The sequence below is a fragment of the Anolis carolinensis genome, chromosome 1 (genome assembly GCF_035594765.1).
Source record: "Anolis carolinensis isolate JA03-04 chromosome 1, rAnoCar3.1.pri, whole genome shotgun sequence".
Lineage (NCBI taxonomy): Eukaryota > Metazoa > Chordata > Lepidosauria > Squamata > Dactyloidae > Anolis > Anolis carolinensis.
Genome location: NC_085841.1, coordinates 274,676,129 through 274,692,142, shown reverse-complemented (window position 1 = coordinate 274,692,142; position 16,014 = coordinate 274,676,129). Strand labels below are relative to the sequence as shown.

Sequence of the window (16,014 nt, the reverse complement as noted above, 5' to 3'; positions counted from 1 at the left end):
TCAAACCTCTAAACAAATAAACAAAAAGGCCAGCTGCTATTGCGTGTCTTCTGCTACTTGCTGGCCACCCACAGGCTTTCCAGAGTAAAATAGGAAATAAGCAAATAATAAAATGAAACCAAGATTCTTAGTTGGATAGTGACTCAGTTAACAACAACAATAACAACAACAACAACAACAACAACAACAACAACAATAATAATAATAATAATAATAATAATAATAGACACAACAGCTTAGTATGACACAGCAAACGAGATAGATATGCTGGATTTTGTATTACTATTATTATTATTATTATTATTATTATTATTATTATTATTATTCGTAGTAGTAGTAGTAGTAGTATCCTACCCTATCTCCCCAATGGGGACTTACCAAAATACTACAAAATTGTGCAGGTTTTGGATTCTTCAGAACTCTTCACCAGACTTTTTTTTAAGTAGGTAGTTTAAAAGTTGAGGGGAAGACTGCTGAAAGAAACGGGAAAGTCCAGAAATGTGGCCAGATGCTATTGCTGTGAGGAATGCAGTGAAACTCCCTTCCAAGATGCAGGGTGCAAACTGAATAACTTTTTGGTAGGAATGTAGTTATGAGATTATACCTTGTAATGCATTCTGCGATGTAATATATCTATCAATTTCTGAAAACACAAGAGCTCCCTTCACTCTGGGTCTCTTTTAAGAGAGAAAAAGTGTTATAATAATAGTAGCAACAACAAGAAGAAGATCGAAGAGCCAGGATATTTAATTGATTACATTTTATTGGTTTGTCTGTTTGTTTATAGAATTTATATCTCATCTTTCTCCCAATATGGAATTAAATATGGCTTACAGTAATTTTGAAAAAATTAAACTAAAACATTTTACAATAGTTTAAAAAAGATTAAACAGTATTATTTTTAAAACACAATTAAAACAGTTAAAAAGAGCAAAACATATTCAAAACATAATTTTCAATAAAAGATTTAACTATACATCACACCAGTTTACACACATCTTACTGCTCCACAATTAAAATTCAAAGGCCTGCCTGAATAAAAATGATTTTACCTGCTAGCAAAAAGGGAGGCAACCAAAGGCAGAGTTTTTCTGCCAAGGGTTTAATCTCATCTTATAAAATTGCCATAGGGGGTCCAGCAAAGTCTGGGGAAGGCCAAATCAGTGAATCCTCATATAATTTGTTTGTCCTTAGGAGGCTTTCAAATCCTAATCAAAAGTGATGTGTGTAGTCTATCACAGAAGCTGGTAGCTCCCTGCTAGGTTTTAGTGAGACACAGACAGGGTGTAGAGATGAGGAATGCACTGATTTCAGTTTAATAAGCAGGCATTGGCTTTCATTGCTTTTAAGTCCTGCCCCTATAATAGAAAACTCTGCATAATAGTGCACCTGTAGAAAACAGCACATTCTTTCTTCGTTCTGTACAAGCCAACTGATTCTTTCACAATGAGTTGCTGCAATATTTCTAGCCAAAACCTTTTAGTATGACACTTGTAGTGTACTATGTGCTGCACAATGTATGCATGCAATAAAAATAAAAATTCTTGTCTTTGGGTCCAGCCCAAAATTCTACGGCCAGCTTTGCTACCAGGAGAAGAATTTGTGTGTGAAGGTCTCCGTGTGCTCCTGGATCCTGATGGCAGAGAAGAGGCCACTGGAGGATTACTTGGAGGACCTCACATTCTCCCTGCAGAAGGAGCTTTGTTCCTCACAACTTACAGAGTTATATTTAAAGGAACGCCACATGATCAACTAGGTATGGTCTTGGTTAAGCATGCCAAAATAACTGTTACAGCAGAATACACCTAAGACTAGTATTTGACCCTCTCATCTGCCCGTATTTACTCAAATCTATTAAGAACCTCAGGTTTCAAGACCCTGAAACCAAAAAAGGATTTGCTGGCAAATGTAATGCACAATGGAAAGAGAATGGAAAGAAGGTAGAAGAAGGAAGGTAAGAGGGGAGCCTTGAAAGAAAAGGCCAAAGAAGAGAATAGAAAGAAGCCTTGAGAGAAAAGGCATAGAGAGGGTAAGAGAATAGAAAGAAGGTACAAGAAGGGAGGGGAGAGTGAAAAGGCAGAGAGAAGGAAAGAGAATAGAAAGAAGGTGCAAGAAGGAAGGGGAAGAAAGAACAGGCAGAGAGAAGGATGGGAGAGAGAAAGAAGGAAAGGAGCTCTGTAGAGACTGAGCTAAGGCCAGCTCCACTGGGGAGGGGGCGGTGAGCCAGGGTGAAGGAGGCTACCTTCTCCTGCTCCTCCTCTGCTTCAGGGGGAGCAGCTGACGAGGTAGCCAGCTCTGGCGAGACGATGGCCCTGGCAAGCTGAGGAGGAAGATGCCGGCTGTTCACTGCAGGCCCCAGGCACTTTTGCTGGCCGCTCACCGCAGAGCCAAGGAGGCGCTCCTCTACTAGCACAGCCACCTTCGGCTCTTCCTCCTTGGCTCCTGGAACCAGCTGGAAGCCCTGCCCCCTGCCCTTCATGTGCAGGCACCCAAAGGGCCACGCTAACATAATAAAATAATAATTAAAAAATAAAACTTTATTTATATACTGCCCTATCTCCTCAAAGGACTCAGAATGGTTTCCAGCACAGCAGGAAATATACAACAAATTAAAACATACAGCAATTAAAACATTATACACATAAACAGGAATGCATAAAACAAATAGTCATAAAACACATAACCAAGAATTAAAACCTAATGACAGGGCTCCATCAACAGAAGGGAAGGTCAGACTAGACAGAGCATTGTGGAACGCAGCGCCTGAACACTGCCACCCTCCCAGACGTGGCTCCACCCCACGAGACCCAGCAGGCTGCGTTCACACTTTGGCTCCTTCCCCCTCCCTTGGTGACCATGGCAGTGGAGGAGTGGCTTCCTTTGCTCCTGGGGCCTGCGGCAATTGCAAAGGCACTTGGGGCCTGCGTGGCTCTGCACACCCTGACAAAGAAAAGGAACTTGAACCTGGTACAGTGGTGGCACACATAGACTGGGGATTTGGCAAAAGGGAGGAAAGGAGTGTCCAGATTTAGAGAGATGTTGAAGGGGGGGGGGGGCAGGTTCAGGTGTGATTCTAATGTGCCATTGAATGTAATGCGCACCCCAATTTTAGCAAAGCAATTTAGCCAAAAAAGGTGCACATTATAAATACGGTATTTAAGCTAGTTTAGGAACACATTCCAGATGTATATATTAAGTTCATTAATGTCACTTTTTAATCAACATAATCTATAATCCCATATTTTACAGTACTAAACGATTGCACTTATACAGTAGCAGTTTATTTAATGCTTAGACCATAGGTCTCTCACATATAGGACAAACAAATAAATACATAAAAACCAGATTATTAAATGCAATATGAAATATACCATTAAAATACTATTTAAAGCACTAAAATGCTATATAAATCAATGGTGAGATGCACTGTTGCAATTGTACAGTATTGTAATTGAAACTCTTTGTAGAAAATTATCTATGATTAAAGTGTCTCAGTTGTTGAGGGATGTTTTAGTGTCCCTCTTTTCTACTTTAGTCAGACTTCATCTGAATACAGTGTCCACCTCTGGGTACAACAATTCTAGAGGAATATTGACAAAGTGGAACATGTTCAGAGAAAGGCAGTCGAGATGTTGATTTGACAATAGAGTAGAGTCTCACTTATCCAACATTCGCTTATCCAACGTTCTGGATTATCCAACGCATTTTTGTAGTCAATGTTTTCAATACATCGTGATATTTTGGTGCTAAATTCGTAAATACAGTAATTACTACATAGCATTACTGCATATTGAACTATTTTTTTCTGTCAAATTTGTTGTATAATATGATGTTTTGGTGCTTATTTTGTAAAATCATTACCTAATTTGATGTCTAATAGGCTTCTCCTTAATCTCTCCTTATTATCTAACATATTGGCTTATCCAACATTCTGCCGGCCCGTTTATGTTGGATAAGTGAGACTCTACTGTAGTTATCTTTTCTCTGAAGGGACATTCTGTACAGCAGACCTGCACAACATGTAGCCCAGGGGCTCACAAGGATTTGATGTGGCAGAGATTCTGAGCCTAAGCCTTAGAGAGGGAGGTGATATGCAGCACCCACAGTGGAGTAGCCATCAGAACATGCCATTCTCTCCTCCAAATGTTTTACCTCTACACATTTCCTTTCTGTATGCATCAAAGTTACCAAACTAACCTGTGACAATGGGCGCGCCATTGATAGATCCAATCAGGATTCTGGAAGTGCCGGTCTCAGTTGGGAATGCAGCCTGGGGAGGTTGTTGGACTCAGATTGGAGGAATGGAGATGAAATTTTAAGGAGCATTGGATCCTTATTCAGGAATTTTGGGCTTCAGCCTATGTAGTCCTTTGCTTTTGATAACATCAGAGAATAATAAAAATACAGTATTGCAAAAATGACATGAAAACCAGTGATGTTAACAAGCAGAAAAACATTTCTCTTTAGCACTCAGAATAGTAGTTTCTTTCTCTTGCATTGCTTTTATTTGCATAGTGGAAATTCTAGCGTAATGTTTTGAGGCTTGAAATTCTATTTTGAAATCTCTGGTTTCATGAAAGTAGAAGAGTAAATTCCAATTTATTATTTTATCATGGAAAAGATAAAATAGTGAAAGTGGTATACATAAATAGTTACATTCTTAAATATTTGTATTCATCAGCACATTTGTGGCTTGAGCTTAAAATTGACTGCACTAACAAATAAAAGTTAAGATAAGAAATGATGCCTTTTGGGTCAAGAACAGATACTAGATATCATGGTGGCTTTCCAAAATTATTTATAGCAGTGATTCAATAGGTAAAGTGTTTATCATACTGTATGCAGTATATAGAGTTTGGGTACAAATATATAAAGTATTTATCACTTGTTGGCTTCTTGAAATTGTTACTGTTATACAAACGCCATCAAAACAAATGTGACAAGGAAAATAAAATATCTTTTAGCACAGATTTTCCACAAATCTGACTAGGCTGTCACTGGAGTTGTAATTCTCCTGCTGCCACAGCTGTTGAAAAATAGTGTGTTGTCTGTCCATTTTTAAGAGGCTGGTTTTATACAACAGTATGTTTGGTAATGGGTAAAGGTCTGTATTTACTTTTGAATAGCAGTTTCTGAAACTTTTATTCTATTCACATTTACTGAGTGTAAACCTTACTCAGCTGGATAAAATTAACTTGTTTGTAAACATGCATAGGCTTCATGTCTGTCATAATAAATTTTGAAGTAGTGAGTTCTAATCAAATAAATAGATTTAATAAAATGTAATATTGATAATATTAAATTTAATTTTATTCATAAAATAAATCCATTAATTTATTTTATGGGGAGGGGTAGGCATGAACCCAGTAGATTCCATTATGCAGTATTCTCTTTGTGGAATGAGCTCTGTACTTTGATAGCCCTTGTGGCTTTGATTTTGTGTCACTACCATTCATGAGTTCAAGACTGATGATACATATAATGTAGAATATGTAGAGCATGAACAAATCTTGATTCATAATCCAGTGCTCCTTTGACTAATATTCTTAGTGGGAGAACAAACAGTTATTCGGAGCTTCCCTGTTTCCTCAATAACTAAGGAGAAGAAAATTACCATCCAGAACCAACTTCAACAAAATATGCAGGAAGGGCTGCAGATCACCTCAGCTGCCTTTCAGGTAAAACAGATTTACTTAAATTTACAGAACAACACTGTTGATTTGAGGATTGGTTTCTTCTCAATGGCAAAGTTTCTGGAGCATGGTACTTTATAATAAAAATCTAGCAAAGTGCCATAAAAATATCATTAGAGTGTGTCTGTAAAGAAATGCTGAACACATGAAGTTGGTGGCTGATCACTTCTTTTGTGTACCCACTTTCAGTCTGAACTGATTATTTCCAAGCCTGTTGCATAGTTGCATATTTTTAAAATGATTCATAAGTATTAAGTGTCTTGATTGTTAGATATGCTCATAGGCCATATAGAAAGGTAGGGAATCCTTTTACATGAGGATAAACAAGTTACCTCTACCCTCCTCAAACCTTGCGTCCACAAAACTCTCTTGGCCCACCCTGGAAAAAACAGCCCCAAATGGCAAGTAATATGCTCAAGAAGTATATGGGAAATCTGATTATCCATTTAAATATAATTTCATCCTAAGTTTGGAAATATGCTTTCTTCGTGGATTTTGTGACTCACACATATGAGTCAATTCTCCACTTGTACAGAGTAAATTAGAAATGTCTATAATAGAGTGATATTTGGAAGCAATTGCTCCCTCATCTGACCAAGTATGCATCAGCATGCCCACCTCAGTTGTTTTTCTTCAACCATAGCATCAACAGTAGAAGAGAACCCATTCAATTAACTTTGGCTGGGCTTATTTCAGAGTATTTATTATTGTTCTTCAAATGTTTTTCTTCAGTCTTATTTCATTTTTTATTATTTTTATTTGAGTAGCTCATTTTTTTTAGTATTTTTTCTTTTCTTTGTACACAAGAAAAGAAGCCTATGATGATGCTTTTGGTTGCTCGTGGTAAAGTCATTTTTAGGAAGTGTATAGTGTGGTAATAAAATCTTATAATTGGACAGGGTCTCTGGTACTTTTTATGTTTAGCAGAATTCCTTGTTTTTTCATCAGGCATTTAAAATGCATATATAATTTGAAGGTTTCCAAAATGGAAAGGACTTTTTAAGACAGTTCTTGAGTTCTTACAGCATCTTTAGATTTAGCCTCAACTTGAAAGATGAACATAGTACCATCTATTAACAGTTACAGTTCCTCCACCTATTCAATCACAGTCATTGATACTTTCATCAGCTGAAAATTTCAGTCACAGTCACTGATACATTCATCAGCTGAAAAATGAGAGATAAAGTAGAAGAGACATGGAAAGTCTCACTCTCCATTTGATATTGAGTTTAGTACAGGGTTCTTCATTAACTTCTTTGGATCCAAAACGAAACAACAACAACAACAACAAGATGGAGAATATCATCTGTAACAATACCGCCACTGGCAGAAAGCATAGAATCCAAGTCTGTGTTAGATAAGCTTCAGAGATCCTTTCCTGCTGTAATGAGGAGGTTCAATTTGTGACTGCATATTCAGAAGGGGACATTCAGGGCACATTTTCTCTCCAACAATCCAAAGAGGCTCAACATCATTTTCAAAGATTAGAGCCTCCACAAAGTAGAACAAGGTCTAGATATCTTAGAGATAGATCTTTGTCTCAGTCTCTGCAGTGTAGATATCAGGGCACAAGGGACATGTCAACTTCTTATTTGATTTTGAGGTTATCTTCTTTTATTGGCATTATGGGGATCCTTCCTATCTCTTGCCTCACCTCTGGAATATCCATGGGGACCACCCCCTCTAGTGCAATGGAAATCAGTTGTCTGTGGAGGTGCTTTATAAGAAACAGTCCCTTGTGCATTCAAAGAGGCTCTGTAGTGATCATGACATAGATTACCTAGTGTAATGCCGTCCACTATATATCAGAACCTCAACTCCTAAGAACTACAACAGAAACTTTAGAGGGACAAACAATACATGGTCTAAAATCCAAATCACCCTACAAATCTGATATCTGTATAAACCACTCATCCATCCACACTCATCCATCCAACTTCCATTTGCCTACTTTTCTGGAGCATCACTTCCTCTGAATCTTCATCGTTGCTACCAGTATAAGGTGCTACCCTGTGGCCTTTCCACACACCCTCAAGTGCTTGATAGGATAGTTATTCATTTATGAAGTTGAAACATTGTTGCCTGCTGTGACTGGATGATTGGTTGCTGGTAGCTCAATCTCATCAACACTTGTATGCCAGTCTGCATGGAGTGTTGAGTTCTACTGTTCTCCATGAAAAGAAATCACAGCTTATACAAATTCAGTGTACAGAATTCATAAGGGCTATACTGGACTTTGATTAGCAAAAACATTTCTTTCTCTGTAAAAGAAAATTTGTTTATTCAGGAAGCATTGTTCTTAGTAAAAATCAGAAGGACCAAGGCTGGTATTGTCATGTATTCCTTTGTGCATCCACATTGCACATTCTTATATGTGAGATCGCTTTATCCTGGGTTTAAGCAGCATTCAACCATCACCCAGACTCTCAATTCACACTGGTGACTCTCAGTTTAAAAGGGGTTCATGATCAGGCATCTCTTCAACCTGCATCAAGGTCTTATCTTTCTCTCTCCATTTCCTACATAATCAGTCACAACAGACCTAAAATCTGACATCCCTATTTTTTGCCTTAATCATGGGTATACAATAAATTGTCTGTAAATATATTATTTAAATATGTTTCAATTTTGATATTTGAATATAGCAGATAGCTATTTTGCCAAAAGGAAGATTAATTATATTTTTTTCTGTGATAAATGCCTTTTCTTATAAAAAATTGTTGCTTTTGCACCTCTAAAAGATACATTTTCTTGCACATAAAAGTTTTTTGGGTTCTGAATCATAATCAGGAGAAACCAATTGGTAATTTCCCAGGGGAAACAAGTCATGGAGAACTAACTGATAATTTACCACATTTGCAATTCTTTCCATCTGACTCTTAGAAAGCAAACTGAAATCATTATTTACTTATGTCACCCCATGTAGTTTTTTTTACATTGTGTTGGAAATTTAGAGTTTTAATTTCCAAAATTTTAGCTCCAGTGTTTTGCAATATTTTCTTTTAAGCTTCTCCAGTCTGTCTGCCAGCAATTTTGAAAACAATTTTACTGCAGCTCAATTGTTTATTACAAAGATAATAGATATTTGCATTAACAAATTGCCATAATCTAATTTTGTAACATTTCTTATATTTTATTTCTTGATTGATTTTTCTTTTAATGCATTGCCTCTTTTTACATATAGCTGATTAAGGTAGCTTTTGATGAAGAAGTGGGTCCCGAAGTTGTAGAGATATTTAAGAAACAGCTAATGAAGTTTCGCTATCCCCAGTCCATCTTTAGCACTTTTGCTTTTGCAGCTGGCCAAACTGCACCACAGATAATCTTACCAAAGCAAAAAGAAAAGAACACTTCCTTTCGGTAAAGTTATTCTTTTTCTTTATATATCGTATTAATTATCAGTATCCTTTAATTTGAAAGATTTGCAAAATTATAGTTGTTTTTGTTTTGGAGGTAAATCTAACATGTGTTTATAACACAATTTTACAAGAAGTTGTTGAAGTATACCTGATAATTATGATTAAAATTAAAAATTAATTTACTAGACTTTAATTATAAAGCATGGAACCACTTCTTTGTTTGGTTAACATCCTGTTTATTTTAAAGGATTTTCAATAAGAAGCAGCTCTGGTCCTGGGTTAGAGGGGAGGATATTATAGCTATTTTTTTCTCAACCAAGCACAGTAAGACTACATATGATGTTGTTTTCTTCATTTTAGCACCCTTTCAAAAACAATTGTTAAAGGAGCAAAACGTGCAGGGAAAATGACAATTGGCCGACAATACTTATTGAAGAAGAAAACAACAGGGACAATTGTGGAAGAAAGGGCAAATCGCCCTGGGTGGAATGAGGATGACGATATCTCAGGTAAGAAGGATATTTTTCTTGCTGCTATCTGAATATGTGTATTTGCCTCAGTTTTGAAATGTTTAAATATCAAGCTCATAAAATTGTCCTCCTTCAGTTTCAGATGACAGTGAAATGCACACAAGTGGTACTTTGAAAGCATCAGAGAAATCAACAATGGAGCAGCTAGTTGAAAGAGCTTGTTTCAGAGACTATCAGCGTTTGGGGTTGGGAACCATCAATAATAGCTCTACTCGCTCCAAAACAGAGTACTTTCGAATAACTGCCTTGAACAGGATGTATTCTCTTTGCAGAAGGTAAGCCAACATAATTCAAAAGATTAGAACCAATTAATGTTCATCCACTTCAGGGCTCATTCCATAATTGAGTTGGAAATACTTTTTTAAAAATCCTGAAGGGCAGTTTCCTTTGTCATCCCTAGTTATTCCATTGCCCTGCTTGAATTGGCTGCCACAGTTCGAGCATTTATTTACTTATTTATTTAAAATGATTTTATCCCATTCATTAGCTGGAAGTCTCCCAAAGCAGTTGTAATGATCATTAGTATGGCAGTCCCAATGTTACTTTGGCTATTTTCCATTCTTCTCACACACTATTTCCCATGGAAATGTAGTTCTTCCCACACAGATTTGTTAATAACAAATGTGCATGTATTTAGATGCTCTCTTGACTAATCCTGCCTAGTTTCCTTCTAACAATGTCATCTGTTGAAAGTTGACAAAAAAACCCAAGTAAGCAAAAGAGATAGCAAAAATATCAAACTGTCATATGTTTTTTCCCCACCCAAAACATACAGATGTTTCTTCCTCATAGCACTGCATGAACCTATTTTTCCAGAGCTTTCTATGACCTCACATCATGTTAACTATGCCTTGGAAGGAAAGCGGGAATACTTCCCATGTAGGTTTTCATGTGTTTTTGCCTCAATATCTTTTTCTAGTTCACTTCCTTTAGCATCCTGTCTCTTTCCAGAATCCTGCCCATGTTATCACTCAGATTAAATAAGATTTCATGCAGTTTACAATATTGTTTTGTGTTAGTTATGTCCTAAACAAAGTAATTCTACAATGGGACAAGGAAAGGGTAAGCTCCAGCACAACCATACCATTGGCTGTAAATACCTAGCTGAAAAAAACTGAGTTTTGTTTTTTACTCAGCCAGTTTGGAAACTGTATTCTTCAGAAGCTTCAATTAAGTCCTGGTTTTATTTTTTTCCCCTAGGTTTCACACACAGTATAATATTTTGGGTTGCCAAAAAGCTTTTTTTTTCAAACATATTTGAAATATATCTTTTTTAGGTTTTCTGTAAATATTAGTCTCTCTCATTTAGATTTCTTTGAATATTTAAATACTCCACGCTTCTAGCTTTGGGAATAAAGCTGATCACTCCTTTGTTAACTTGCTTTTGCGGGGGGCGGTATTATATAACTACAAGTTTGCGTATTATAACTTAAGAGTCATTTAAATGGATTTTGATGTAATCCAGAATTGGTTACTTGTTCAGCGCCAAGTACTGGTGGTGTTTAGTGTGTTAATTCAGAGCGTCTAAACATTCAGGCTTATAAAAAGTAAGTCTGTAAACAGTCGTCCTAAAGTCAGTACATCATGTACATGTTGTTTTTGTCTGTCTGGCTGTTGCGATCAGCCTGCTGCTTTTCATAGGATCCTGAATATGACATCTACTCTAATACAAGGCACTGTGAGGGAGGCCTTTGGGGAACCACTCAGCAAAACTAGCAGAAAAGCTTAAAAATGCAAATGAGCCGCACCTTCCCATCTAAGAGGCATGGGAAAATTAGTGGGAATCTATTAATGCACTGTGCTAGTGGCTGCACTATTTCCAGGGTTCACAACAAGGAGCAAAGAAGGGAGACGGAATTTGCTGGCTCCAAGTATCCTATTTTTCCAATGTCTTACTTCTTTTGTGTCTGTAGTACCCATGGCTCTTTCTTCCTGTTGCCAGGATGTATGTAATTTTCAGTTATGTAATGTACTGATAGATTCCCTTCTAAAAGGTTTCCCCTGACGTTAAGTCCAGTCATGTCTGACTCTGGGGTTTGGTGCTCATCTCCATTTCTAAGCTGAAGAGCTGGCGTTGTCCGTAGACACCTCCAAGGTCTTGTGGCCAGCATGACTGCATGGAGCGCCGTTACCTTCCCGCCTGAGGTTACCTATTGATCTACTCACATTGGCATGTTTTCGAACTGCTAGGTTGGCAGAAGCTGGAGCAACAGCGGGCACTCACTCTGCTCCCAGGATTTGAACCTGGGACCTTTTGGTCTGCAAGTTCAGCAGCTCAGTGCTTTAACACACTTTGCCACCGGGGTTCCCTTTCAAAAAGGCACATAAAATTACCTGAGTACACAACTGATCTAATTTAATAAAAATGTAATTTTAATATTAAATATTGGGTCAGGGTTTGTGATTGGTATAACTGGACAGTAGGCTTTTCTTGGTTTTATTGTCATATTAAGTGTGCCATCATACCATGTTGGGTAAGAAAGTATATTCATAATTATTCCTTCCTAGAGAAAAAAACACATTTCACAATAATTAGGAAATCAGGAGCAATAATAGGCAAATGTACAATTTTTCTCTTGTATACAATAACCCCAAATGTTGCAGATGAATTATATTGAAAATAAAAATATGTGGAGGTTTTGCACTCAAAACATTATCTGCAGAAAAGTTGATTTCCTGTGTTTAAAATACAGGTATTTATCCACAGAATAACTCCTTCACAACACTTAGCAATGTTCCTGTATAGAGAAAATACTGTGGAAGAATGTTCATTTTCCCTTTAGTAGGGAGTAAGCTTCCATAGTTATTCATGTGCATGCAATGATGAAATAGTCAAAGATTTACATCTCTCCTGCAAAGATTTTGTCAAACACAACTGGTTAGTATTTAAGCGGGAGACCACCAGGGATACCACAGGTTCTCCCTGATTTTAGGGTAGTGACCCTAGTCTACAGATGGCTCTCTGAGAAGCCAGGTATTGGTCCATCATGGAGAGCATCCTTTCCTGGTTACTACCTTAGACAGTGTACATCACAGTTTGGGCTGGTGGTAAGAGTTTTCAAGAAAGGGGATAGAACAGACTGCGGGAACTATCGCGGTATCTCCCTTCTAACCTCCGCTGGGAAAATCCTCGCAAGAATCCTTGCAAACCGCCTTCTCCCTGTCTCAGAAGACACCCTCCCAGAGTCCCAGAATGGCTTCCGTCCCTCCAGAAGAACAGTGGGCATGATCTTCACTGCACGACAGCTCCAAGAAAAATGCAGGAAGCAAAACCAACCTCTGTACATGGCATTCATTGACCTTGCAAAGGCATTCGACACAGTGAATCGCAGCGCTCTCTGGACCATCCTCCAAAAAATCGGGTGCCCTGACAAATTTGTGAACATCCTGCGGCTCCTCCATGATGACATGATGGCAACAGTCTTGGACAGCAATGGCTCCCAAAGTGACCCATTTAAGGTGGAATCAGGTGTCAAGCAGGGATGTGTTATTGCCCCTACCTTATTTTCTATCTTCATCGCTATGATACTTCACTTTGTTGATGGGAAGCTTCCCACTGGAGTGGAAATCATCTATCGGACAGATGGCAAGCTATTTAACCTCAGCAGACTGAAAGCCAAAACCAAGGTCACCACAACATCTGTTAATAGAACTCCAATATGCCGATGACAACGTAGTCTGTGCGCATTCAGAAGAAGACCTACAAGCCACTCTAAACACCTTCGCAGAAGCATACGAGAAGCTCGGCCTCTCACTGAACATCGAGAAAACCAAAGTGCTCTTCCAACAGGCACCAGCTAATCCCTCTGCAAAGCCAGGAATATAGCTTAACGGTGTAACATTAGAAAACGTTGACCATTTCTGCTACCTTGGCAGCCACCTCTCCACAAAAGTCAACATCGACACTGAAATACAACACCGCCTGAGCTCTGCGAGTGCAGCATTTTTCCGTATGAAGCAGAGAGTGTTTGATGACTGGGACATCCGTAGAGAGACCAAGGTGCTTGTTTATAAAGCCATTGTCCTCCCAACCCTGCTCTACGCCTGCGAAACGTGGACTGTCTACAGACGTCACACCAAACTCCTGGCTGTTTCCATCAGCGTTGCCTCAGGAAACTCCTGCAAATCTCTTGGGAAGACAGGCGGACAAATGTCAGCGTGCTGGAAGAAGCAAAGACCACCAGCATTGAAGCGATGCTCCTACGCCATCAACTCCGCTGGACTGGCCACGTTGTCCGAATGCCCGATCACCGTCTCCCAAAGCAGTTGCTCTACTCCAAACTCAAGAATGGGAAACGGAATGTTGGTGGGCAGGAAAAGAGATTTAAAGATGGGCTCAAAGCCAACCTTAAAAACTGTGGCATAGACACAGAACTGGGAAGCCCTGGCCCTTGAGCGCTCTAATTGGAGGTCAGCTGTGACCAGCAGTGCTGCGGAGTTCGAAGAGGCACGAACGGAGGGCTTAAGGGAGAAACGTGCCAAGAGGAAGGAGCGCCAAGCTAACCCCGACCGGGACCGCCTTCCATCTGGAAACCGATGTCCTCACTGCGGGAGAATATGCGGGTCAAGAATAGGTCTCTTCAGCCACCTAAGAACCCACCTCCAAGACACCAAGGATGGAAGACAATCATCCTCGAGTTACGAGGAATCGCCTAAGTAAGTAAGTAAGTAAGTAATGAGTGCAAAGACATTTGGAGATACCTGCTGGTTCTTAGATGTTCAAAATGTTTTACAGGAATACAGTGTTTAATTGCTATTAAATTTGGTATAAAGACGGGATATGATCTTCTTTTCTCTTTACCTATTGGAATTTGCTTGTCTCAGTACACAAGTAATCTCTCCATTTTTCATTGCTCTAGCTACCCAGGGCTCCTAGTAGTACCTCAGTGTGTGCAAGACAGTAACTTGCAGAGAGTCGCTCGCTGCTACAGACACAATCGCCTGCCAGTGGTGTGTTGGAAGAACTCAAAAAGCAGTGCACTTCTACTTCGAGCTGGAGGCTTCCATGGCAAAGGAGTGGTTGGTCTTTTCAAATCTCAAAATACACAAACCTCAGGTAAGAGTGTGTTTCTTGTGCAGAATACTTTAGAGCATGAAATTGCTTTATAAGAAATTTACAAATAGTTTTTCATGGGCAATGTTTTCAATATTGGAACAACTGATGGAATATCATGGAACTTAATATCCAATACATTCAGTTCTGTTTCATAGTGATCATCTTTTTCTACTTCTGAAAAGCATTACATATATTTGAACATACGAGGGTTATCCAGAAAGTAGATTATGTTTTGGAATTAAAAATGAACAAAGTATAGGAAAAAACATTTACCATATGCAGTTGAAAGCCACACCCAAATACCACTTCTCAACATAGTCGCCATTCAAATCTAGGCACTTATCATAGCGATGAATGAGCTTGGCAACTCCTTCCCCACAAAACTCTGCCACTTGCTTCCTTAATGCAGCGTTTTGGCAACGATGCGCAGCTTCGGAAGGGGTAACCGGCTGGTTGAGGACGCAAGCGGCAGAATTTTGTGGGGAAGGAGTTGCCAAGCTCATTCATCGCTATGATAAGTGCCTTGATTTGATTGGCAACTATGTTGAGAAGTGGTATTTGGGTGTGGCTTTCAACTGCATATGGTAAATGTTTTCTCCTATACTGTGTTCATTTTTAATTCCAAAATGTAATCTATTTTCTGGATAACCTTTGAATAATAATAATAATAATAATAATAATAATAATAATAATAATAATAATAATAATAATAATTTTATTTCTTACCCGCCTCTCCTTGTGGCTCGAAGCAGGTTACAGCATAATTAAAACACATAAACATTATAAAAACTCCACATATCCATATTTTAAAGGACAGCTGAAAGAAAAATAGAGAGGATCATCAAAGGAATAAAGGAAGGGATTGAACTGTTTCTCTGTCCTTTTGTTTCACACACTCTTTCGTCAGAAGTGTTGTGCAAAAACTGTCATCGGGGTTCATTCACCTGCCTTAAAATGGCAGGTTTGTCTGAGGTACACATCAGCTTCAATACCTTCCTCTTTATAAACAATTGGACTATGCAGCAGAGATCAAACAAGACAGGCATTGGACTTATCTAAGGTACATGGTAGTCATCTGTATATGCATAGTATGCAGTTGTGTCACATAATTACAGTATTGCACAGTTCATGAAGATAAAAACACCATCCACCTAACTCTGCTAAACATATTTCTTATTCACTAGTATCCTTATGTGGCCTTTCTTGGAATGCAAAGTTTCTTTTTCAGCATTTGTAAGGCAGAGAGCCAAAATGGAGATAAACCACAAAGTTCATCTTACTGGGGAAGGAGGGGGAACAGGTTTCTTCTATGCTTCTCTGGCAAAATAATCAGTGTGTGTTGGCCTGCCTTAACAACTTGCCCTATGGAATTTCTG

General features: G+C 38.6%; 1 protein-coding gene across 14 annotated transcripts in view; it reads left to right on the top strand.

The window, feature by feature from the left end:
• The window catches only part of sbf2 (SET binding factor 2), a 339,926-nt gene that overhangs the window by 286,802 nt on the left and 37,110 nt on the right, over positions 1–16,014 (top strand). For all 14 annotated transcript variants that reach the window (XM_016993005.2, XM_062978926.1, XM_008106923.3 and 11 more), the window contains 6 exons: positions 1,561–1,756; positions 5,551–5,678; positions 8,878–9,053; positions 9,413–9,561; positions 9,659–9,857; positions 14,442–14,638. In XM_016993005.2, coding sequence (XP_016848494.2) covers positions 1,561–1,756; positions 5,551–5,678; positions 8,878–9,053; positions 9,413–9,561; positions 9,659–9,857; positions 14,442–14,638 — 1,045 coding nt within the window. The remainder of the gene's footprint in view (positions 1–1,560; positions 1,757–5,550; positions 5,679–8,877; positions 9,054–9,412; positions 9,562–9,658; positions 9,858–14,441; positions 14,639–16,014) is intronic.